This window comes from Chrysemys picta, chromosome 8 (assembly GCF_011386835.1).
Source record: "Chrysemys picta bellii isolate R12L10 chromosome 8, ASM1138683v2, whole genome shotgun sequence".
Taxonomy (NCBI): Eukaryota; Metazoa; Chordata; order Testudines; family Emydidae; genus Chrysemys; species Chrysemys picta.
In genome coordinates, this window is record NC_088798.1 from 15584945 (window position 1) to 15611583 (window position 26639).

The window sequence follows — 26639 nt, forward strand, 5'->3', positions numbered from 1 at the left end:
AAATATCTAGCTTGTTTTAAAGCTGACTTTAAAAGTGGTATCAGTAGAAGTTAGATATCACGAGGTTAAATCACAGCAACTGCTGACAGTGCCAAGCTACTCTTCCCCCTATCTGGAATGTTAAGGTAGGTCAAGGTGCCTATAATCGTGACTGGCACAAAAACGTAATCTGCTGATATACTATCACATGAGCTGCACCTGCACCACATGAAGAGGTTACTAGCAATGTCTATGGCCAAGGAAAAATGGGGTTTATCTTTTCTCTTAATGATTAGAGTACTTTCTTTACCATCATCACTTTTGTCCCACTGCCCTGTTCCTTCACGAACTACAGCCTGCTAGTATTGCTGTCTCCCTAATGCATACATGGGGAATGGCCACTGGGATGATAAAACATAGCTGCATAGTTTGCCAGGCAGAGGGAAACCATTTGAATTTGTAATTTTGTCTCTCGTTTCTACCTGCCGAGTTCACACATCATACGTGCAGAGTGCCTAATAATCTTGAAGGAGAGACTGTGAGCTAATGGGGGTTTAAGGGTAAAGAACTGACAATCCTATACAGCCCTGTCTCCTATACAGCTTTTTGACTCGGTTCTAGTGCCTCAGGCAGTCTCCCCTTGGAAAGTACAGTCCTTAACAGATTTCCAGCATAGCCCTCACCTATCACAGTTACAACTAATTGCCTGACTTTCAGACATTTCCTCAGCCTCAACTTTAGCAGGGGAATTGGTGCTTGGCTGTTTCTGATTAACCCCAGCCTTCTCCACACACTCTGCTATGCCACACAGCTCTGTGCAGGGCTGCCTTTTGTACTCATGGGAACAGCTGACCTGCAGAAAGACCCATATGCAGCACAGTCCCAAGGACGGAGAAGACAACACAAGGAGGCAGTAGAGGCGTCAGGCATGGCCGGCTGGAGAAAGCAGGTATATCAGGGGCTAGGGCAGGGGTTGGCAACATTTCAGAAATGGTGTGCCGAGTCTTCATTTATTCACTCTAATTTAAGGTTTCGCATGCCAGTAATACATTTTAATGTTTTTAGAAGGTCTCTTTCTATAAGTCTATAATATATAACTAAACTATTGTTGTGTGTAAAGAAAATAAGGTTTTTAAAATGTTTAAGAAGCTTCATTTAAAATTAAATTAAAATGTAGAGCCCCCCCCAAACCGGTGGCCAGGACCCAGGCAGTGTGAGTGCCACTGAAAATCAGCTTGCATGCTGCCTTCGGCACGCGTGCCATAGGTTGCCTACCCCTGGGCTAGGGTGACCAGATGTCCCGATTTTATAGGGACAGTCCCGATTTTGGGGTCTTTTTCTTATATAGGCTCCTATTACCCCCACCCCCGTTCCGATTTTTCACGTTTGCTGTCTGGTCACCCTACCAGGGGCTGACCTGGGCAGAGTGAGAGGTAAAATCTGGAAGCTGGCGGGAGAGATGGGTGGAAAGAAAGTTTCAGTAAGAGCAAAAGTGGTTAAGAAAAAACAGATACCAGCATGTTACACTTATGGCAAGGGAAAATGAATGGACGTAGAATGACAGAGAAGAAAATAGAGTAGTGAGCATATAGAAAGGGGGACGTGGCGAAATTAGCTAAAAGACTGAAAATAATTACAAAGGAGAACAAATCTTAAAACAGATAAAGGAAAAATACTTAAAACAAGGACTGTGACAGAGGATGAGGAACAAAATAAATACAAGGGAAAAACAGAATCACAGAAGGAACAAATCTATAATCTGTAAGAGAAGGGAAGACAGGAACTAAAGAAAAATAAACTAAAACATTGAAAAGCTAAGCATTTTAGAAAAAATACTGAAGAAAAATGTATGTATAGAATGGAAGAGGAGGGAAAAAAATCAACAAAATCAGAGAGATTAAGCTGTTTCAACATTTTTAAACATTACTTATACTGTTAATCATTTTCAATATAGTTCATGAAAGGCAAAATCATTTTATGTACATTGAAAAGTGTTAAAGTGCTGTGTCTCATTATTTACACATTTCACCTCCTCCCCCCTCCTAACAGCGACCCCCCCATACTTGCTCCCCTTCTCCCAACATACACACTGTGACACTCTGGTTGGGTATAATGTTAAGAGGTGTAATTTCCAGCTTTCCCTCTATGCCAGCGGTGAGCAAACTACAGCCAGGGGGCTGCATCCGGCCCTTCAGACATTTTAATCCGGCCCTCGAGGGTCTGGGGCTTGTCCCGCGCTGGCACTCCAGTCAGGGAGCAGGGTCGGGGGCTTGCCCCGCTCCGCACATACTATGGCTCCGTGCGGCTCCCAGAAGAAGCGGCTTGTCTCCCCTTCCGCTCCAAAACATATGGGCAGCCAAGGAGATCCGCATGCTGTCCCCACCCCAAGCGCCGCCCCCGCAGCTCCCATTGGCCGGGAAACAGGGAGCTGCGGGGGCGGCATCTGCAGAGGGGGCGGCATGCAGAGCTCCCTGGCCACATCTCCGCGTAGGAGGGGGGACAAGCCACTGCTTCTGGGAGCTGCTTGATGTACTCCCTGCCCCAGCCCTGATCCCCCTCCTGCCCTCCAAACCCTCATCCCAGCCCCACACCAGAGCTCACACCCCTAGCTGGAGCTCTTCCCCCCACACCCCAACCCTCTGCCCCAGCCCGGAGCCGCCTCCCACACACTGAACTCATTTCTGGACCCACCACAGAGCCAGCACCACCTCCCGCACTCCAAACCCCATTTTGTGAACATTCATGGCCCCCCATACAATTTCCATACCAGATGTGGCCCTTGGGCCAAAAAGTTTGCCCATCCCTGCTCTATACTCTAGTACAGCGGTTCAGCCCCAGGCAGGCGGCCTATAACCTGAGCCCCACCACCCCAGGCTGAAGTCCTTGGGCTTTGGCTTTGGTCCTGGGCTTCAGCTTTGGCCCCAGACAGTGGGGCTCGGGCTTTGGCTTAAGCCCCTGGGCCCCAGAAAGTCTAAGCTAGCCCTGGCGACCCCATTAAAATGGGGTTGCGACCCATTTTGGGGTCCTGACCCACAGTTTGAGAACCATGCTCTAGTACTTCTTCCCCCTTTCCAGGATTGATCAGATCAAATTTAAACTTGTCCTCATCTTCAAAGCCCTATATAACTAGGTTCCTTTCTACATAACTGCTCTTGTCTCATCACATTATTCCCTCACCTCCTCTACTCCACCAGCGAGGCCCCATTCATCTTCTACCACAAGCCCTTCTCTGCCTTTCTTCATGCTGCCTTACTGTAGATGGAAAGCCCTTTCTATTCTGATCTGACAAGCTACTGCTCTCCCCTCATTGAAAAGTAGCTCTTGAAAACTCCCTTCTTTTGCAATGCTTCCCTTAAGTGAGTTAGTTATTTTAACTATTTTATTTGTATACTTTTTTAAATGATCAAAGTGCCTTAAACTGAATAATCTTGTAGTTATATTGCGGTAACCCTCTTCCTTTCCTGTCCTACAGTCTGGCCTCCTCAGTTATTGCATCAAGGATAGTTTAAAATGTAAGTTATTTGGGGCAAGGACTATGTCTTCTTTTATAAAGTGCCTGACATGCCTTTGTGTTCTGTAAAGTAATAATTAATAATAGCAATCATTGATGCCCCTCTTTTGCCCCCAGAAGGGTAATTACCAGGTACCAAACACTACTGGGAACTCCAAAACTATGAACCATGTCAACTAATTAAAAATTAATATCCTAAACCCAGCACCATCTGGAATCAGGCCAGGACATGGGACAGAAACAGTTTTAGTGGTTCTGCTGGGTGATTTCCTGCTGTCAGTGCAAGGAAGGCAGACGTCCATGCTCATCCTCCTGGACCTCTCTTCAGCAGTCACCACTGTTGACCACAAGCTACTGTTGTCCTGGCCGGGAGAGATGACAGGGATCCCAGGGAATGCGCTGAAGTGTTTGGAGGGAAACACCAAAAGAGCAGTGATGGGAAACTGCACCACCACCATTACAAAACCTCTTATGTGTGGAGTCCTGCAAGAATCTATTCTCTGTCCTGTCCTATTCAATATTCATGTGCAGCCAATAGGTGAACTAGTCAGAATGAGCAATATGCAGATGCCCAGGGACAGCTGCTGGTGAGCCTGGTGCCTGCCCCAATGTGCAGGGCTGGGGGCAGTACAGTCACGCTGAAGGAGCTGCCTAGGTTGGGCGCTGGCTCCTGCGAGCAGCAGCCTGACATGCTGCTGCTTTCACCACTGCAGTTCCTGACCCGGTCACTGACCATGGCCCTGGTGGTCTCGCTCATTGTTAGGAGAGCCCTGCAAATCTGCAGATATGCGCTTTATATCTGTGGATTTCCACATCTGTATACATATTTAATGTTTAATGAAGACTCATACTTTGGGCAGCTAGCCTGTCCTACTGCTTGTACTACATGTCTATTTTTAGCACTCTAGCTTGATCAGTCCTATTGTGGATTTGTCTATTTGAACTAGAAATTACACCTTCAGCTCTAGTACAGACATACCCTCTGTTTTATCCTGGCAGTCAATGACCTGTCCTTGATTACAGATGCTTTCATCACCCTCCCATCTGGACTACAGCAATGCAATATACCTGGGCATGAAGCCATCAACCCTTAGGAAACTTCAACTAGTACAGAATGCTGCAGTACAGTGAGCCTCTGCAGATCTGTCTTCCCCTCTCCAGATTGGCTTCCTACAGAATACAGAGTAAAGTTCCAAGTCTCAGTCCTTATCTTAAAGGTGCTCAATGGACCAGGTCTCGCATATCTAATTGATGGCCTAAAGCTCTAAGATTAGGACTGTAGTTGACACCTCCGCTCTATAGGTACAATGGAACGTTCTATCATAAGTACTTGTGGCACCTTAAAGACTAACACATTTAGCTGCTACTCTGAAATCTATCATAAGTATATAAAGCTTGTCTGGGCAGGAGATAAAGCTTTCTCAGGGATCATGCAGAGACTGCCGAATGAACTTCTATCACAAACATCACCTACAAGTGCAAGGCACTCTTCTTCAACCTTGCCTTCTCTAATATAAACACATAGAAACTTGTACATCTTAAAAAATTACAAAAACAAAACACTGCAGTACACACAATTCTCCCTTGACTACAGATGAAAGAACAAACCATATATCACAGCTGTTAGTCAAGTCATTTAGGGTATGTCTAAACTGCATAAAAAAACAGCGAATCTCAGAGCCCAGGCCAATTGACTCAGGCTCACAGGACTCACCCTACTGGGCTAAAAATAGCAGTGTGGACAGTCCCACTCAAGTTGAAGCCCAGGCTCTGAGATTCTCCTCCCTTCCTGGGTTTTAGAGCCCAGGCTCCAGCCTGAGCGGGAATGGCTACACTGCTAAACCATAGCACAAGCCTGAGTGAGTTAACCCAGGCTCTGAGACTTGCTACCGCAGGGTGGGAGGTTGGAGTGTAGCTGTACCTGTAAAGCACTATTGAAAGGCACTCAGATATTATGATGATGAGGGCACTATAAGAACCTATGTGTAATACAATAGAACCAACTGACACATAATTAAATGGTAAACAGTATAAGAGACTGTGGGAGATGGCAATGCCTATATTCCTATGGAAAAAAATCATAGCTAAGGTCATGGGGAGTGAATACATCCTCCTTATACCTGTTCATTGAAACAACAACAAAAAAATCAATAGCTCCTAAATTTTACATATCTATGTGTGCACAAAAAGTATGTAGTCCCAGGTTGTTTTGAAATCTGTATGGGCAGTTATTATACAGCTCTCTGTGGTGACATGGCTGGTTGCACCAGCTATTACCATGTGGAGAGGAGTCTTGAGTTCAAGAGTAGAAATTCAATTCTTCTCCTCTCCAAACTCTGTCAGAGAACATTCTCTGTGGGCAACGAGAAAGTGAACAGATTGTGTCACCCTTGAGACCCTACAAACTGACAGTCTTTGGAGTAGCATTAACACCAACCGCTGAAGAAGATAAGGTATCTGTCCTCTGGGCTATACAGTGATGCTGAGTACTTGATTATAGACATTGAAGAAAGTAAGAGGAAAAAATGACAATCCAGAATGAAAAAGAGATGAGAGCTCTGTAACTATCCTCAGACCTCCCTGCACTGTTTGGGGGAAATAAGAAACAATATTAGACTTAACTAGAGTAATTCATCTATATTTTACTTCTTCAAGTATGGAATTTTTCCAACAATACTTAAGAAGCAAATTTTGTATTACATTTTGAGAAAATCTTCTATTTGCTGCTAAAACAATTATACCAACTCAACAAAACCTTAACTATTGTTGTACCACTAAGACATAATATCCAGTCTTTAGTCTGTTATGTCCGTGTTAGGTCCAAGGAAAATGGAGTACAGAACACTGTTTGGCCAGCTTAGCCAAAGTTAGGCTAACTGTAGTTGCTGGGCCATTCCTGTCTCTCTGTGAAACATGAGGACATGCTTGCTTGGGCTACAAAGAATGAGATAAAGGGGGGGACCGTATTCTTGTACCAAATGTACTAGGAACAGTTTGTTTGGACATATGGAGACTTGCAGTCTTCACTCCCTGTTTCTGTTCTTAACTCCCTACTTTCTAGTGCATGACGAAAAAGCTGATAAGCTGCTGAGGAATCATGAACTGTTTGTACTGTCAAAGAACATAGATATGCATGAATATTAGAAGCTTTTAACTAGTAAAGGGGGGTTTGGGGGTTTTAAGTTGCTTAACTATGACGCGACGGGACTGTCTATATAATCTCACTAGTTGTTGTAGAGGTGTGCTGGTTCTCCCTGGAGACGGGCCGCTCTCTATTGTTGTGTGCACTCTTCAATAAAGAGCTTGTATTGGACCTTGCTGGTGTTGCCTGTCTCTCACTCTGCGGTCAGACAACGAACCTTGCCGTCTGGGTTAAAAAGTCCCCGACAAATTTGGCGACTCCGCCGGGACTCGTCTGACTCTCCGGTGCGGGATCAGACTCCGAAGCAACGCAGCGCGCATCCTCTGGCTTCGAGGAGCCTTGCCCGGTAACCTGATCCCTGCATCGGCGATAAGGCGAGTTCTGTGAACCAGCTGAAGCCCGTAGAAACCCAGCAATGTCCACCTACCCATTGAGTAGGATCCAGGTCTTCGGGGTTCGAGTCCCTGGGGAGGTCAGGTCTTCGGGGTTCGAGTCCCTGAATAAGGTAAGCGATCGCCGGCGAGGGGTTAGAGTCCCCGGGAAAGGGGTTAGAGTCCCCAGAGAGGGGTTAAAGTCCCTGGAGAGGGGTTAGAGTCCCCAGTGAGGGGTTAGAGTCCCCGGAGTAGGGTTAGAGTCCCTACAGGCTAAATGGGACAAGTCGGCAGTAAATGCCCGGGGGACGCCCCGTTGTCTCTGGTACTTAGAAATTGGAAGGAAATCTCTGGAACAACCAGTTTGACTAAATCTAAATGAGAAACTTATGCCAAATTCAATGGCCTTCCTTTACTACTCATTTGTCCCCGACTAAAAACTGGCCAAGGTGCGGAACCTTTTCTGTTGACAGGATGGATTCCCTCAGGAATATCCTGGTTGATCTTAGACCGGGACAAATGGATTATTTATTTGTATGGTATAACTATAAACCAAAAGAAAAACTGTTTTCGGCCCCAGCTGGCTGTGAAAAAATATAGACAGAGGCAAACCAAAGGCAGTACAAGTTACAGTGCTGAGATTACATTTGCAAAGCTTAACTGTCCAGTGAGATCCAACAGTCTGCCTTTGAGACCCTGGAGCTGGTGTGGTTTGGGGACGCTGAAGAAGCCCCAGGCAGCCGGCCTGGACTAGAATCTCTGAAAGAGACACCGCAGGAGACCCCAAGGTGTAAAAGAACAGCCCTCCCAAGAGTGAGAAGTTAACTCTATAGTTGCTAGAGGGAATTAAGCAGTGAAACTTAGTAAGAATTTCTGTAAGTAATCCAGGCAAGAAGTTATTTAAGTGGAATTATTCGACTATGAATACGTTAGTCTAATTTGCTGAAGAACACTCCTGCTGTGTACAATCTGTATTTTATAAGTTTAAGATGAATTGGTATTGTTTAAAGTTGCAAAACCGAGAATACTTTTGCCAGGCACAGGAAACTAGTGTTGTTTAAGGTATTTAGCATTTAATCCTTAAAGTGACTTAATGCTACAAGATTTAAAATGTTTTAAATAAAGACCAAAAGTTGTGGCTGCAGTAGGGTAGTCAAAGCCAGAAGAATATAAGATTTAAATTTGTTTTTGGGTAACAAAATAGCAGATAAAAGATCTGGTATAGAGAAAGAAGGACAGTGCCCCTGGCTCTGTGTAGTGGAGCTGACACTTTGCTGTGGGGGCATGGAGATTTTGTAAGCATAAAAGAAACAGTTACATCTTGTGTAGAAATTGATGTGGCTAGTGTTGTGGAAATTGAATTGTGGAGAGGATGTGCATTTTCCCCAGAACATGTGCAGTGTATATTGTAGCAGAGGTAAAAGAAATGCAAACCTACCAATATAGGTTGTGTTGTCTTTTTCAGAACACTGTGCGTTTGAAAGCAGGAGTTAGAAGTAAAAGGCAATCAAAAGTCTGGGAAAGTTAATTGTGTCTTTTTTTAAAAGTAAGAATCTTTAAGCTGTGGATAGCTTTGGATCTGGAAGCAAGCCAGAAAGCATCTGTATTAATGCAATTTTCTAACTAATAAGGTAGAAGCCACTGAAACCTGGGCTGCCTATGAAACAAATACAAGGAAATATAGGGCAATTCCTTTGTTTTGTCTAAAATCAACAAAAGTATGTGTGTATATAAAAGAAATATTTTAAGTAATGACTGACTACCCAGAAGGGGTAGACCTCTGTTCTTTTGTCTTTCAGGTCATCAGAGAAAATGGATGCCAGCTGAACAGCATTAAATGTACCGTGCATTTACTGGTACAATAGGAATTATTTTTGTGATCTTTGTCCTGTCTTGTGGTGTTTGTCTTGTGGCCAGAATTGTTGGGTTTAATATTTTCATAAGACAGTCTAGTTCAAAATTAAATAAAAAGGTTAAATAAAAAAGCAGATACTTGTTTTATTCAACTTGGAATACAAAGTATTTAAATAAATCAGAAAAAATGTGATATCAGATCTTTTAATTGAAAAAAAAATGTTGTTAAAATTTGCATATCAACAGTCTTTAGAAGCAAGGACATGGAAAGTTAACCCATTCCCCATATTGCCCATGGAATCCTTCTGGCTACCTCAGATTTCTAGCCAGAGGGCTGGGGAGGGAGGAAAGCTATTGGACACAAGAGGTTGTACCGAGTGGACTCCTCAAAGGTGGGTGTGCTTGTCCTGGTTTGTTGCTCCAAAGCTCTGTAATAAAGTTATTTTACTGGAAGGGTGTACATGGCATACATTGAATAATAAGACTAATGTACTGTATAATGGCAATGTGTATGTGTTCATTGTTGGAAAAAGTGTATGAGTGAAAAGTGGAAGTTTCCTTTGTAGGTTAAAAGAAGCCAAAAAGGAAAGAAGGAAAAAGAACAGAACAAGTTAACTAGAAAAAAAAATAGCTAGCAAGCTCAGTCTAAAGATAAGATGCTGGCCCATCCAAGGGCACTGCCCACAGCTAAGACTTGGCTGACAGCCAAGAAAAGGGGGGGCCTGAATGTGCCCAAGCAGCTGGAAAATCTGCAAAACACTGCCAGGCATTAATGAAATGTGTTAGGTTTTTCTCACAGGTAAAGAAGTGCTACCTAAAGACCGTAGCAGCCCTGCCATTCATTGAAACCAGGAGACTGAGTCTACGTAAAGTCCATCAACGAAAGACTGCTTTGACCATGCTGGAAAGGCCCTTTCCAAGTCCTGTTAACCACCAACACTGCTGTAAAGTGCCAAGGACTGCCTACCGGGACTCATGCTTCTCACTGCAAAAAGACCCCTCCACCCCAGGAGGACTCTCCGACTGATGATCAGCCTATTCCTCCTTCTAACTCTGCTGTGCCTTCTGGACAGCAGGGAAAAGAAAAAAAAAGACAAGGTGAAGTGCTAGTAACCTCTCCCTTGTCCACTGACAGACCTACTGTGCCTTTGAATTTTTTTCTAAAAAAAAAAGCAAAACCCATTACAGGGTAATGTGCTAGTAACCTCTCCCCTGTATGATGCTGAACCACACTGTTTCAGAAAAAGAGAAGAAGGAACACTCGCTCCATTAAAACCACCAAAGTCCAGGAATTCCTGACTACAAAAAAAAATTTAAGAACTGACCCTGGTGAAGAAACAAAAAATTATACACTGCAAGAAGAAACTTGTGGGACCCATGCTTGGGAATGTGGTTTTGATTAGATTTTGGGGTTTATTCTACAGGCTGCGCCCTGTGTTTTGAATAAGTCCTTCAGCATGTATTGCCCTCCCTAATTGGATTTTAAATGTAAAAAGGGCTGCTACTAGATTAGCACAATAGAGGGTTTGGGTTATTTCCTCTAGAAAGAAGAGAGACTTGACCGGATCCCTATGGGATAGGGCCAATAGTACAGCAGCAGTTTAAAATATTTTAAGAACCAAAAACATGATAAGAAATTAGGGCAACTAAAGAAGGCCACAAGCCTTATTTGTGGAGCACAGCTAACCCAGGTACAGGCTGGAGTTGGTGAGTTACATGTTATCTCCGCCCTTAGTACTATGACCCAGAAGTTGCTAATAGAGATGGTATTAAATATCACTAAGGCTGAGAAGGCATTGCAGTGGGATCTAGCATGTTCAGGCTTGGCCCACTGCCCTTACAGACACATCAGGAGTACCATCTGATCTGTGGCCATAAAGAAATACTTGGAGACTTTCCTGGTGAAAGTGCGGACATTCTCAATGCTCCTTCCAAGCATATGGACCGGTTAGAGAGGTGTGGGCTCCCACATACCGAATCCTGCCGGGTCCATGGGGAGGATGCATGTGGGATTGGGTAATTCACCGAGACATCTGGGAAATTAGACTAACGCCGATGCCCTGGTGGACTTGGCAACCGCACAGAGAAAACTAAGGCAGATGGTTCTCCAGAACCACTTGGCTCTAGATATTTTACTGGCCTCTCAGAGAGGAACATGTGCATTAATTGGACAAGAATGCTGTGTGTATGTCCCAGATGTTTATAATGCCACTTGGGAAAGAGCAAACCACCTTATGGAGGTAGCAAAGGACCACGGAGGGAAGTGAATTGAATCCTGGTGGAGTAACCTGTTCAATTGGATTCCAGATATAGGTGGTTGGCTCCATAATGTACTCCGAAGCGCCGTTGTAATTATATGCGGCTTACTGGCCTTGTATGTTATAATAAAAGTTGAACATTGGATGGGCGCCAAGGTGTGTTCTGCCCAAAAGTAACTAACCCCAGTCTTTCTGCTCAGTAGTTGTCCCAGGAGTCCCTCCGAGGTACTCCAGGGACAAAGGGGGGACTGTTAGGTCCAAGGAAAATGGAGTACAGAACACTGTTTGGCCAGCTTAGCCAAAGTTAGGCTAACTGTAGTTGCTGGGCCATTCCTGTCTCTCTGTGAAACATGAGGACATGCTTGCTTGGGCTACAAAGAATGAGATAAAGGGGGGGACCGTATTCTTGTACCAAATGTACTAGGAACAGTTTGTTTGGACATATGGAGACTTGCAGTCTTCACTCCCTGTTTCTGTTCTTAACTCCCTACTTTCTAGTGCATGACGAAAAAGCTGATAAGCTGCTGAGGAATCATGAACTGTTTGTACTGTCAAAGAACATAGATATGCATGAATATTAGAAGCTTTTAACTAGTAAAGGGGGGTTTGGGGGTTTTAAGTTGCTTAACTATGACGCGACGGGACTGTCTATATAATCTCACTAGTTGTTGTAGAGGTGTGCTGGTTCTCCCTGGAGACGGGCCGCTCTCTATTGTTGTGTGCACTCTTCAATAAAGAGCTTGTATTGGACCTTGCTGGTGTTGCCTGTCTCTCACTCTGCGGTCAGACAACGAACCTTGCCGTCTGGGTTAAAAAGTCCCCGACATCCGGATCCAAAGAAGCCAATCATGCCTTCAATTAACAAAAAATATTTTCGTTAGAACAAGAAACATCAACAGAAAAAATTAATTAAGTTACCACAACATAAGATTTCCTTGTTGCAGGCTACTATTTATTCTATTCCTTGCTGCAACCAAGTTACAATGGGCAAGGCTTTTGCACTGTACCACCCAGACTGTACCACACCCGAAAGATGCTGTGTCCTGATAGTAACACCACTCATTCTTAAAAATTCCAACTAGGTCAGCCTGACTCAGCTTTTAATTAAGTATATCCCAATTTTCTGTTCACAGTATAGTGGAAGACAGTGTGGTCCAGTGGATAAGATACAGGTGTGGTTTCTATTTCCTTGTTCTGCCACTTACTTGCTGCATGACCGTAGACAAGTCATTTTGGACAGTTGTAAAGTTTGGCATCTGATTTTTGGTTGTCCCACTTGAGACACTTATGACCTCATTTTCAGAGATGCTGAGTATATACAGCTCCCACGGACATCAACTGGAATTGTAGGAACCTTAGCGCTTCTGAAAATCATGTCCAACAGTCTCTGAGTTGGCACCCAAAATCAGTGGCCACTTTTAGAGAATGTGGGCCTTGGCTTCCCTGTGCCTCCCTATCCCAACCTGTAAATTGGGAATAATGTTCGATGAACCTTTAGAGAGAGATGAGATGGGTAAAGATGGACCAACTTGTGTTATTGAGAGAGACAAGCTTTTGAGCTACACAGAGCTCTTCCTCAGGTCTGGAAAAAAGTATTCAGAGTGTCACAGCTAAGGTCAAAAAATAAATGATCATAACTAGTTACCACATATTCTAAGGGATCATTCAAGACAAAGCATGGGCGACCAAGCAACTGGTTTCACCCACAACAGACTGCTGACCATACAGAGCGGTACAGAGCCAGGTTGTAACAATTATTACTTTATAGTTAATGCTGGGAAACAGTTTTGTGCGGGGGCAGTGGCAGAGTGGATGGAGATGAGAGGATGAAGCAGTGTAGGCTGAGGGCATGTGGATGAGGTGGCAGAGGCGGTAGTGGCTAGTGGCTCCGAGGGGCCTGGTGCTGGTGAAGAGGTGGAGGGGTGTGCACAGGGTAGTGGCAATGACAGGTTGGAGGTGCAGTGGCGACTGATGGGTTGGGGGCCGATGCTGGGGCTGCAGTGGTGATGGAGGCTAGTAGGAGGTGCTGATGGGGCCGGGGCCACAGACTGATGGTGGTGGGTGATTGGTGGCTGCGGCAGTGGCCGAGGGGCTGGGTGGCGGTTGAGGAGACGGAGAGGCAGAGGGAGCTGCGCGCAGGGGGACTGGGCTGTGGTGCTTTGGTGATGGCGGCAGTGGCAGTGGCCAAGGGGCTGGGTGGCGGTTGAGGAGACGGAGAGGAAAAGCGGGCTGCGCGCAGGGGGACTGGGCTGTCGTGCTTTGGTGATGGCGGCAGTGGCAGAGGGGCTGGGTGGCGGTTGAGGAGACTGAGAGGCAGGGGGGGCTGTGATGCTTTGGTAGTGGCGGCAGTGACTGAGGAGGGGGAGGGCTGGGCGGTGGCTACAGCAGGAGGCCGGGGTGGTGCGCGCGCTGGGGCGCTCCGACGGGGTGGTTGTTTCACATGAAGGAGAATCTCCCGCTTAGACTCGCCGCCCACCCGCTCTTAGAACCCCAGCCAGCAGCTCTCCCGGCCTCCCTTGCGCGACCTCGATCAGCGCTCGCTCCCCGGCCGAACTTTCCCCGCCTCTGGGTTTCCTGATTGGTGCAAATGCGTGGTGGGCGAGGTGCTTGGAGTCCTCTCCGCCTTCCCTTGCAGTGATTGGAGGACTCCCATGTCAGTCAAGGCCCACGACAGTGGGCGGGAGTGGCTATGTGACAGTGGCGCTGCAACGTGGGGGAGGAGGTGTTGTCACGTAAACTGCGCATTGTTTTGGGCGTAAGTGAGATTAGTGAATTGAGCTGGATACGTAGCGCTCCTGAGAGAGGAGCCGGCCAGCGCTCAGAGGAGCAGGCCGCCGCCGCCGCCATGGAGGCGAAGCCCAGCGAGCTGGTGCTCTGCGACAGCCTCATGCTCTGGGTGAGTGCGCGCGGGGCGGGGCGGCCTGACCCCTCTTGGGGCGGGCGGGGGCTCTATCCTGTCAGCACGCTGCCCGCTATCCTGTATAAGCGATCCCCGTAATCTCCCCCTGCGCCCCGCATAACGCCCCTTGTTACCGTCACCAGCCTGTGCACCTGCCCCCTGTGTTCATCCCCATGCCCGGTTAACACCGCATCCCAGTTAGTGCCCCTGGACCGCGGTCCCGCGCTGTATCCTTGCCCCTCGCCCGTGGGCTCCTACCTTGTATAATCCCCCCCCTCCCCCGCTATAATGTCCGTGCCCGTCGCTGTGGCGTTCGCTACATTAGCAGCGTGGCTTGTATCTGTCACGAGTGGGTCTTGTCCCCTCTCCTCTCCTCGGGGTTTGCAGAAGGGTGTCTTTTTAAACTGCCCCCTTTATTATCTCTCTCCCTCCTATGCAATGCCTCCTTCCCCTCACGCCCTGTGTAATATCCTCTCAGCTTACACACCCTATATAGTGCATCCACGCCGCCTACACAAACAACCGGTTGAATTCTTGCTTATGACGGTGTGGTTTTTTTGTAATGTGACAGAAGCTGGGAATACCTGGACAGAGCTAGTTCTGATTTAGTCTTTAGATCTGAGGCAAACCCCCAAACCTGGTTAGTGTCCTCATCATCGTTCAATATTGTGTTAGTTTCACACTGCGATTTTAAATCCACAAAGAGTGAAATTTACCTTTACCAGCATTCCGGAAGCATTAAGCTCTTCTCTCATGCTTTAACCTGCTTTGAGGTTTGGTTTTAACTCCAGACTCTCTTGATCTGTGGCATCCAGAATCGTGTATTTGCTTTTTATTTTTTTGAGGGGAGGGGGTTCCTTTCCACCTCTTACAACCGCAGACCACAGTCCAGCTTATGAGGGTGTGATCAAAGAGGCTGACCTGCGCCAAGTGTCTCTGTCACAAGGAGAATTACACCTTCATTCTCAGGTTCACTTTAAAGCAATCTCTCGCCCTCTGATGAAAGGCTATGCAGTTCCGTGTTTGACTAAACATTTATAACTATAGCTGCTTCTAAAATAAAGTCCCACAGGAGGAAGTTTTATGTTTAAAAAAATGGAGATTGTAAATATACCTCTTAAACATATAAACATTTTGCACCCCAGATGAGGAGAGACACTGTTTAAAATTAATTCTCCTTCTCTCTCTTTAATCTGCTCCTCTCTTTTAAGTTTCTCTCCACAGCTGAGTGTGACTTATGTCAAGTCTGCCTCATCATTTAAGTTGTCCGAGATCTGCAACAGTCTTGGCTAAAATGCCAGTGGTTTTGTGCATGCCATTAAAAAACAAACAAACAAAAAACCTCTTTGGCCAGTGTCTTGAAATAATACCTGTGCAGAGTCATGTTAATTTTAAAAAAATAGTAATTTATACTTTATAATGTGTGTGTGAGAGAGATAATATTTTTAATTTTCTCTAACTATTCAGTGGAAAGAAATAGAAATCAGACTTGATATGTTCTTTTACCGGCTTCCTGATTATGGTAAGAGACTGCAGACCTCTGAATTATGCATCAGTAAGAATCATGGTTTACAGGAGTGTTTTTGTGCCCTTTTAATATGCAAAGGGAAAATACTGCTAATGCTTACCCCTCTGACCTAATAACCAAGGCTGTAAGAGATTGGGAAGGGAAATCTTAGAATCATAGACTTGTAGGACTGGAAGGGACTTTGAGAGGTCATCTACTCCAGTCCTGTTCACCCATGGCAGGACTAAGTATTATCTAGACCATCCCTGACAGGTGTTTGTCTAACCAGCTCTTAAAAATCTCCAATGATGGAGATTCCACAAACTGCCGAAGCAATTTATTCCAGTGCTTAACCATCCTGACAGGAAATTTTTTCTAATGTACAATCTAAACTGCGCTTGCTGTAATTTAAGCCCATTGCTTCTTGTCCTATCCTCAGAGGTTAAGGAGAACAATTTTTCTCCCTTTTCCTTGTAACAAACAACCTTTTATGTACTTGAAAACTGTTATCATGTCCCTTCTCAGTCTTCTCTTCTCTAGACTAAACAAACCCAATTTTTTCAGTCTTCCCTCATAGGTCATATTTTCTAGACCTTTAATCATTTTTGTTGCTCTTCTCTGGACTTTCTCCAATTTGTCCACATCTTTCCTGAAATGGGGCACCCAGAATTAGACATAATACTCCAGTTGAGGCCTAATCAGCGTGGAGTAGAGCGGAAGAATTACGTCTCATGTCTTGTTTACAACACTCCTGCTAATACATCCGAGAATGATGTTTGCTTTTTTTGCAACAGTGTTACACTGTTGGCTCTCATTTAGCTTGTGATCCGCGATGGCCCCAAGATCCCTTTCTGCAGTACACCTTCCTAGGCAGTCATTTCCGATTTTGTTTGTGTGCAACTGCGTGTTCCTTCCTAAGTGGAGTATTTTGCATTTGTCCTTGTTGAATATCATCCTATTTACTTCAAACCACTTCTCCAGTTTGTCCAGATCATTTTGAATTTTAATCTTACCCTCTAAAGCACTTGCAACCCCTCCCAGCTTGCTATTGTCTGCAAACTTTATATGTGTACTCTGTAGACCATTATCTAAATCATTGATAAAAATATTGAACAGAACCAGACCCAGAATTGATCCCTGCAGAATCCCATGCGATATGCCCTTCCAGTTGACTGTTAACCACTGAGAACTACCAGTTTTCCAACCAGTTATGCACTCACCTTATAGTTGCTCCATCTGGGTTGTATTTCCTTAATTTATTTATGAGAAAGTCATAGGAGATGGTATAAAAAGCCTTACTAAAGTAAAGATATACTACATCTACCACTCCTCCCCCCCAATTCAGGAAGCAAATTAACTGGAACTTAAATTTTTTATAGGTAGAAAAATTGCTATTATGTATAATTTGCATAAGAACCAAGTGACATTTCTTGTAACCAACAAGTCATTGTTGCAATAACAATGGTTTTGGAGCAGTGGGCAGGTTTGACCATTCTCAATACCAATATCCTATGAGTCTGATCATTATTTTTTCAGGATTAGCTTTGGTTTGGAAGCCTGTTAAATTATTAACAAAAAACAATAAAAGGAAACTTAGACCCAATTAACACTTAAAGTGCAGACTTCAGTTGACAAAAGCAAAAACGTCAGATCTTAAAATATTTAGTACAGTGATTCTCAAATTCTTCAAAATGTGCAGGGCTGCATGTGCGACAAACAATTTGATTAATCGAAATTGAACATTCCCCTTCAGTTTTGCTCATATTTTGGTTGATTTCTTGTCTCTGTAGTTCAGGACTTGCAGGTTCAAAGTGGCTTTGTCAAAAGATTTTTGGTGGAACTGTATTGTACCAAATACTGAGAGTCTTGCAGTAGGAATTATATAAAGCCAGTGTTAGGTTATACCAGGGCTGTCTGGTCCGGAATGTTTCTTTGGAAATACTAGCCAGTTGGTGGGTGCCAAATGGGAATGGGGGAGGGGAATTAATCACTCTTTAGAAGTAATTTAGAAATGCAGGGATAAAAAAATAACCAAGATAGAGACGGTTTAGCAGTACTTATAGGAAGGGGAACCCCATTTTTTACTCCTTCAACAAATTCAAACTGTGTGCATGCATATACGGAGTAAAGTATTTGTAAATATATAGGTATGTTTTATTACCGGGTCATGGAATTCAGAGTCTTATATAATAGTTTAAAAATAACTTCATGCTTTTTTCTTCACTCCATTTTTTTCTGCTAGTACCCGCATAGTGTTTTACATGTTCAACATGTTGTACAAAAATTAAATTCTGTATCTTTTCTCAGTCTCCCTTTCCTTCATCTTATCATAGTTTCAGGGTTTTTTAACTTTTTCCATTAATATACAAATAAAAATAGCCTATCCTAAGGCTCGCCGTAGCATAGGTAAGAACAACTTGAGCATATATCCAAATTCCAGAATTTTTTCTTAGTGTGGAAATGGGTGTGTCTAACTTATTTTTATTAGTGCTGCTTTAGACATTATGGGCCTAACTCTCATTTATACCTTGGCTGTTTATACAGATCTAATCATGGAAAGGGATCATAAAGTGAATGTAATTATAATTTATTTCCACATAAAGGTCCCTTTAAACTGTTAGAGCAATGTAAAGGGGCCTTAGTGAAAATGAGAATCAGGCCCCGTATGTTCATATTGTTTGTGTGTTGCTATTGCAGCATGTATGTATTACCATATATGTATTGTTGTTGTTTGTTATATTTGTTTTGTTTTTCTGGTCTAACATCTTATTTCACTGATGTAACTCATAAGTTAGTGAACGCTTAATGGTATTAATAGCCATATGCTGCTACAGTCTATGCAACTTTAATTTTCCATAACTATGTTTAATATATAATTCACTTCCAAAATAGCAGTGGGGTGGGGAGAAGATGCTTTGTATTGAAAGGAATAGTTAGAGACCTATGAGCTATAATTATCTATAATATTAAGTGGTTTCAATTATTCTGGGTAGTCATGAGAGAGAAGCTCAAGTGGTTTGTATTATCATTAGTATTACAAAGGGATGTTCACCTTATGCATAATCTTCCTTTTGGTTATGCATTTTTATTGATGCAATCCCTGTAGTATAAATACATATCCTCCATTGGGGGAGGGGAAAATGTGAATTACAAGTGTTAACTAATATTTGTACATATTGGATGCCTTTTTAATATTTCAAAGGCATCACAGAATTAGTATGTTCTTCAGTCTGCTGTGTCATGGAATGCTGTATTTTCAAATATTAAAAAGTTAGCTTACTCAAATTAACAAAAATATATTTATAAGTGCCCAGGAGAAACTGAACTTCTGTTGTCTAACACTATTACTTCCACACTAGTCGTCAAACTTAGATTTTCTGAATTGTCCCCCCAGAAAGAGAGCCTTTATTCCCTTCATATTAGGGAAACCACAATACTTTCCATTTAGATAAGAATAGAAATAATACCTGCAGCAACAGTCAGGGGGAAGCTATCTTTAGAGTAGGCTTGTGTCATGGACACCTGTGTCAGTGTCTTAGATATTTAAGTGCCTGGAACGATAGTGTATACGTAGATTCTTAACATACTAAAGCAGTTCCTTCTCTTGAATTTCCTTTAGCATTGTGCTTTATATCAGAGGAAGCATGTGGCCAAATTATGCTTTTACATAGAGTTACTTTAGACTTACACCAGGATAACAGAGCAGAATTTGACTATTTTTTTTATAACATGACAAATACATACATCCAATGCACTGACGTGCCTTTAAGATGTTCAAGCATTACTTACGCCTCTGTCCTGCAAAGACACATACTTAACTTCAAGCACATGTGTAGTTCCATTGTCTCAGTGGGACAGCTTATGTGCCTAAAGTTAAGCATGAGTGTGTTTATCTCACACTGAAGTCAAGCACTCAGGATCACGCCCATAGTCAGTAACCTACTTTCCTAGTTATGTTGACAGGAAACTTTTTTTTCCCCTCTGTTCAGTATGTACACTTCTTATAATGTCTTTTAGAAGGCTTTCTCAAGCAAAACATACAAAACTTAACTCCTGTGATCCCAAAGTAGTATGTCCTTGAGACAGTAAGTACCTAAGGAAATAGCTCGTAGCCAAGCCTTTGAGTGCTTCTACTACCCTTTATAAGCAAAGGAGGAAAAAAGTCTTGGATATCTAGAGGAGCTATTTCATCCTCTCAAGTTCTAGTAGATAGTATTGCAGGTCTGGAATAACTCCGGCAGATGAGATTGATCACCATATTCAAGCCATCTATTTGTTGTTGTTTTTTTAATTATCGTCAAGAGATTTATTTAGAATATATGGAAGTTGCAATCTTAAAATCTTATTTGGTCCCCCACAGACCCAGGGGAAGATGCAGATATATTCTGCATTATAGAATGTTGAATGGCTGCCTCTGGGGAAGAAATCCTTATTTAAGATATTCTGTACAGTAACTCCTCACTTAATGTTGTAGTTATGTTTCTGAAAAATACAACTTTAAGTGAAACAATGTTAAACGAATCCAGTTGTCCCATAAGATTTAATGTAAATGCGGGGGGTTAGGTTCCAAGGAAATTTTTTGGAGGCAGACAAAAGTCATTATACTGTATACTGTACAGTACTGTACTGTGGTTGGGAAGTGCCCCTGGCTTACCCCACACAGGCACAGCCTGCTGCAGGCAAGGACGCTAACTAGGAAGCACCTTTGCAGCAGTGGCGGCAGCTTCCCCAGGGTATGTCTATACTTACCTCTGGGTCCGGCGGTAAGCAATCAATCTTCTGGGATCGATTTATCGCGTCTTGTCTAGACACGATAAATTGATCCTGGAAGTGCTCGCCGTCGACGCCGGTACTCCTGCTCCGTGAGAGGAGTACGCAGAGTCGACGGGGAGCCTGCCTGCTGCGTGTGGACCTGCAGTAAGTTCAAACTAAGATAGTTCGACTTCAGCTACGTGAATAACGTAGCTGAAGTTGCGTATCTTAGTTCGAAGTGGGGGGTTAGTGTGGACCAGCCCCCAGAGAACAGGCTCGGATTTTGCCAGGAATGCTCCAGGCCCGCCTCTTCCTGTCCCTGCTCTACTCCAGGCCCACCTCTTCCCACCCCCACTCCACCTCCTCTCTGGAGCACGCCACATCCCTCCCCCCTCCAAAGTCCTAAATGCCGCCGAACAGCTGTTTGGTGGCAATTAGGACTTTCTGGGAGGGAGGGGGAGGAGCGGAGACACAGCGCTTCCCCGCTCCTGCCCCTCCCTCCCAGAAAGTCCTAAGCCCCACCAAACAGCTGTTTGGCTGTGTGGGAAGCGCTGGGAGGGAGGGGGAAGAGGCAGAGAAGCGGAACTTGTGCAATGCTCCTTTGTAAAGTCGCTGCTCTTCCACAGAATCTTACAAGCAGGCAACCAAACAACGTTATAAGGAAGCATTGCACAACTTTAAACGAGCATGTTCCCTAATTGAGCAGGGACGTAACATTGAAACAACGTTGAGTGGGACAATGTTAAATGAGGAGTTACTGTACTTATAGTTTCAGCCATTTGGCAGTGGTAAACATTCTTAGTGTTGACTTCCTCTCCATGAGTGGCTGAATAATGTTAGTTTGGACCATGATCTTTTCTTTCCTCCCACTTGTAAAAAATCTGTAAACATTTCTATTCAAAATCACTTTGGAGGCAGAACCTGTCTTCATAGCTTATTTAGCCATGGTAGCAGCTGGAGAGCCTCCAGCCTGGATCCTCCATCTAAGCATAGAAACCTATCTGACAACTATATATGTGTATGGTCCTACTTTAAAATGTATAGCTATTTGGTGACTGAACATGCAATATCTTAGGAGAAATCACATTAAGAATTATGTCGTAAGATGTGTACTACACCCTTCAAAGCATATGCAATGCATCAGCCTAATAGTTGTGCTTCTAAGGCAGACAGTGTTTGCCCCACCCAATGGGGTGGAGAGCAAAGGTGATTTAAACTGGATTCTGGGCTATACTGGGTGCTGAAATGGGCCCCAGCTCCAGTTAAAGCTGTTCCTGCATGCTTTAACTTGCAGCAGCCTGTCAGAGATTGCCTATGGACTGCAGTGCTTGTGGCAGCCCTACGCTGCCCCGGTCCTTTCCAGTGCCTTTGACTTCTGTAGGCTATGGGGTAAGGGATAGTATTTTCCTGGGATATATTTCTCTTCATTGTGTCAGTTTAGCAAAGTTCATGTCACTTTTCTGTAAATGATTCTACTGCAAGTAATGGATCCTGCTTCCACGGAAGTCAGTTGCAAACCTCCATTGTCTTCAGAGGTCCAAAATCAGCCTGTAAATCTATGAAAATTGCTCAGACCTGTATTATATATATATAAACCACTTGCTATTTGCTTTCATATTGCCATTACCTGCAATGATGAGTTTAAAAACACACTGCAGAAGTACCAAGTATGAGAGGGGTAGCCGTGTTCGTCTGTATCCACAAAAATAGCAAGGAGTCCGGTGGCACCTTAAAGACTAACAGAAGTAGGCTCCTCACTAGGCTGCTCTTAAACCAAACTAAATGTATATTAGCATACCTAGAAGTAAATCAAATGACAAAGATATACTTAGCAAGCACACAAAAAAAGTTCTCAAGCAAAAGTGAGCATAGCCTCATAATAACATAAACAGCTTATCTTGGTTGCCTATGTTCCTCACAGCTATCAAAAAGTGACCCTGGACAACAAAGAAGAACAGAGAGCAAGTTCTTTCTGGCGAGCGCTTCTTTCCTTTTAATCCTAATTAGTTGCTTCTATTCCAGGAGATACCAGCATGTATAAAGTAGCACTACATGTCAGAAGGCTCATAAAGGCCTTATTTACTTGGTTAAACAAGGGCTGAAGATGTTTATAGAAGTAAAGTGGTATGGCACATTGATGTGCATAGCAATCTTTAGGTCTGAATGCCCATAAACTGAAAATTTTATTCTCCCAGTATAATGGCACTGGAGGTCTGAATTCAGATTTGCCCGAGTGTGATCCTTAGCCTTCTAAGCCCATCCTTATGTTGGGCTGCTGTGTGTTGAGGGCTGCTCTGTTACAAGCTGAGACTAGTCCACAACTGTTCTAGGGCTGCTTCCTCTAACTTACCTTTTATGCTACCAGGGATTACTGACTTTTTGCTTACCTACCTATTGTAATGTAGGATAAGAAACACATCTTAATATAAAACACTCCAATTATGTCCTCTTTGTGCTTGGCCCTTTTTCTGCCTGCTTATTTCAACTTAAATGCAACATCTGATGTTCTGGGCACGTGGACAATCTTTATAAAACATAATGCATAACAGTCGTCTCATGCTTCCATAGCTTGAAACAGGGTCTCCCACCAACCCAGCTTAAATAATCACCCAAATCGTGGGAGAACAGATGACTGAATCAATATTATCCAAAGGCCGGCAAATCCATGCTTTGGAGAATGGATGGGAGAAGCAAATTCCACCATTGATAATCCTTTCCTGAAACGGCTTTATCATTTGTAAAGAGGTCTCCAAGGTAACCAGGACCTTGCATATTTTAGGGCTTTATAAATTGAAATCAACACCTTAAACTGTACTCAGAAATTAACTAGAGGCCAATCAGAGCATGGAGCAGAATTGTTGTCTGTGAATCTGTAGCAACAGCAAGAATCCACAAAGCAGGTGATCAAACACTTGGCTACTGTATCCTGGACCTTGCATGCAAAAATGTCTACTGCAGTGCTGTATTTGGCTTCACTCTCCGTGTTGGAGGTATGCCTGTAACTTCTAGGAATTTTTTTAAAAGGCTCCAGAAGCGATCCCGGCAATTACAAGCCAGTAAGCCTAACTTCAGTACCAGGCACATTAGTTGAAACTGTAGTAAAGAACAGAATTATCAGACACATAGATGCATATGATTTGTTGGGGAAGAGTCAACATGGTTTTTGTAAAGGGAAATCATGCCCCATCAATCTACTAGAATTCTTTGGGGAGGCCAACATGCATGTGGACAAGGGTGATGCAGTGTATAGAGTATACTTAGATTTTCAGAAAGCCTTTGACAAGGTCCCTCACTAAAGGCTCTTAAGCAAAGTAAGTTGTCATGGAATAAGAGGGAAGGTCCTTTCATGGATCAGTAACTGGTTAAAAGATAGGAAACAAAGAGTGGAATAAATGGACAGTTTTCAGAATGTAGAGGGGTAAATAGTGGTGTCCCCCAGGGATCTGTACTGGGACCAGTCTCATTCAACATATTCATAAATGATCTGGAAAAAGGGTAAAGAGTGAGGTGGCAAAATTTGCAGATAACTTGCTTGAGCAGTTTTGTAAGTCCAAAGCAGACTGCGAAGAGTTACAAAGGGACCTCACAAAACTGGGTGACTGGGCAACAAAATGGCAGATAAAATTCAATGTTAATATATGCAAAGTAATGCACATTAGAAAACATAATCCCAACTATACATATAGAATGATGGGATCTAAATTAGCTGTTACCACTCAAGAAAGAGATCTTGGAGTCATTGTGGATAGTTCTCTGAAAACATCCACTCAATGTGCAGTGGCAGTCAAAAAAGCGAACAGAATGTTGGGAATCATGAAGAAAGGGATAGATAATAAGACAGAAAATATCATATTGCCTTCATATAAATCCATGGTACACCCACATCTTGACTGCATACAGATCTGGTCCCACTGTCTCAAAAAACATATATTGAAATTGGAAAAGGTACAGAAAAGGGAAACAAAAATGATTAGGGGCATGGAATAGCTTCCATATGAGGAGAGATTAATAAAACTGGGACTTGTGGGCTTGGAAAAAAGTTAACTAAGGGGGGAAATGATAGAGGTCTATACAATCATGACTGGTGTGGAGAAAGTAAATAAGGAAAAAGAACTAGGGCTCACCAAATGAAATTAATAGGCAGCAGGTTTCAAACAAACAAAGGGAAGTTTTTCTTCACACAGTGCAGTTAACCTGTGGAATTCTTTGCCAGAGGATGTTGTGAAGGCGAAGACTATAACAGGGTTCAAAAAAGAACTAGATAAGTTCATGGAGGATAGGTCCATCAATGGCTATTAGCCAGGATGGGTAGGGATGGTGTCCCTAGCCTCTGTTGGCCAGAAGGTAGGAATGGGCGACAGGGGATGGATCACTTGGTGATTACCTGTTCTGTTAATTCCCTCTGAAAGCCCCTGGCATTGGCCACTGTCGGAAGACAGGATACTGGGCTAGATGGTCTTTTGGTCTGACTCAGTATGGCTGTTTTTATGTTCTTATGTTTTGTGCCTCTTCTGGTGGAGCATAACAGAACACTGTCCCTTACCCTGGGCTCATGACTTTGCAACGATTGAGCCCTTAGATTGTAAACTCTTAGGGGCAGGGATTGTCTGTCACTATCTTGTGTGTGTAGCATTTAGCACAATTGGACCTTGATTCTAATTGGAGCCTCTAGGCACTACAGTAATATAAATAGTAATTTCATTCTAAAATACACTAAAAGATGTCTAATTAGGTTGCAAACTCAAAATGGAGGTGTTAGAGCTTCTTAAAAGGTTTCAAGACATTTTTATAATGGAAAGTGTTAGGTTGCCTAACACTTCCATCTCCCCATATCAGCTCCTATAACACCAGTTTTCATAGGAGAGATGAAGGGTGGTAGATGGAATATGGGGCTGTGATGTTTATTCTTAACATAGAAATATATGAACAAAAATAAAATTATAGTTACTGTGTATCCAGCCATGAGAGACTAAATGGGAAACACTTCTTTATATACAACCATTAGGAAATTCAAATGTTCATTGTCTGTTATGTACCTTTCTCCTGGTCTTGTATTCCAGCTCTTTTGTAAAAGCTTCAAAGTACTATTATATGTTAAAGAAGGGTTTCGTGAATTTTAGTTATATGTTTGATAGGGAGTCCAAAATGTAAGGATGACTTTGGAGTCTCCCATGTTCCAAGCAAGTATATTTCCAATATGCAACACTTGCACACTCTAAGAATATGAAAACAACTAAGAATGATTGAAGAATGCGATAACTGTTCTGTATCTGTACTTTTTTTTCCCCCACCCAAAAGCACACATCTCCATCTGTTTTTATATAACTTTTTTCCCAATAATCTTAGAGGTCTTAAGGGAGGTGGACATTTATATTTAACACAGGGGTCGGCAACCTTTCAGAAGTGGTGTGCCGAGTGTTCATTTATTCACTCTAATTTAAGGTTTCGTGTGCCAGTAATACATTTTAACGTTTTTAGAAGATCTTTCTATAAGTCTATAATATATAACTAAACTATTGTTTTATGTAAAGTAAATAAGGTTTTTAAAATGTTTAAGAAGCTTCATTTAAAATTAAATTAAGATGCAGAGCCCCCTGGACTGGTGGCCAGGCCCCAGGCAGTGTGAGTGCCACTGAAAATAAGCTCGCGTGCCACAGGTTGCCTACCCCTGATTTAACATATACATTATGAAGGATTGAATTGGGATTGTTTGAAATTAGAATATTTCTCTTGATGCCTCCCTTTTTATTATTTTTAAGCAAATTTTTGATGAGGGCTTTAAACGTCCAAAATGAAAGCTTTGTCACCTAATTTAAGAAACAAGTAAATGTTACACCAGTCTCTCAAATTGATGTTAATTCACAAGTTGAGTTTACAATGAGAGATAGGAATATCACGACTATGGAAAAACACTGGGTCAGCATATTTGAACATTTTAAACCAATATTGGCAATTGCCTTTCTGTCAAAGTATTGAGCAGGAATAGTTTATTGGCTTAGTTTACAAATTATTCAGTTTGTGGAAGAGATTTTGATGTTCCAGGCTACTTAAAATAAAGAGGCATTTTACTAAAGGTTCATACTAAGGAAAAATAGAGAATTGCATCTAATTCCCTGTCTCTTTCTATGTTGAACTGGAAACATATTGTTTGCCTTTCTTTAGTTGCAGACATTTAATACCTCTGGACCCTGCAAAGATGTTCAAGACTTGACAAATGGTGTTGCAATGGCACAGGTACTTCATCAAATGTAAGTTGACAGTTGAGTTCAAAAAGTATATATCAAATTATTCTACATTCTTATTTAGGTTTCACACTCTTTTTCCAAAGTACCAGATATGCAGAATAACAAAGTATATCTTCCTAGA

General features: G+C 43.0%; 1 protein-coding gene across 3 annotated transcripts in view; it reads left to right on the top strand.

Moving 5' to 3' along the window:
- Positions 1 to 802: 802 nt before the first annotated feature.
- Positions 803 to 26639, top strand: part of HOOK1 (hook microtubule tethering protein 1) — a 67930-nt gene continuing 42093 nt past the window's right edge. Inside the window, exons 1-2 of one of the 3 annotated variants that reach the window (XM_005284799.5) lie at positions 803 to 928; positions 26436 to 26521. In XM_005284799.5, the coding sequence (XP_005284856.3) occupies positions 818 to 928; positions 26436 to 26521 (197 nt within the window). In that variant the 5' untranslated portion in view covers positions 803 to 817. Of the gene's footprint in view, positions 929 to 13771; positions 14012 to 15481; positions 15537 to 26435; positions 26522 to 26639 lie in introns of those variants that run through there. The other 2 variants (XM_065553924.1, XM_065553925.1) reach the window with 2 other exon arrangements.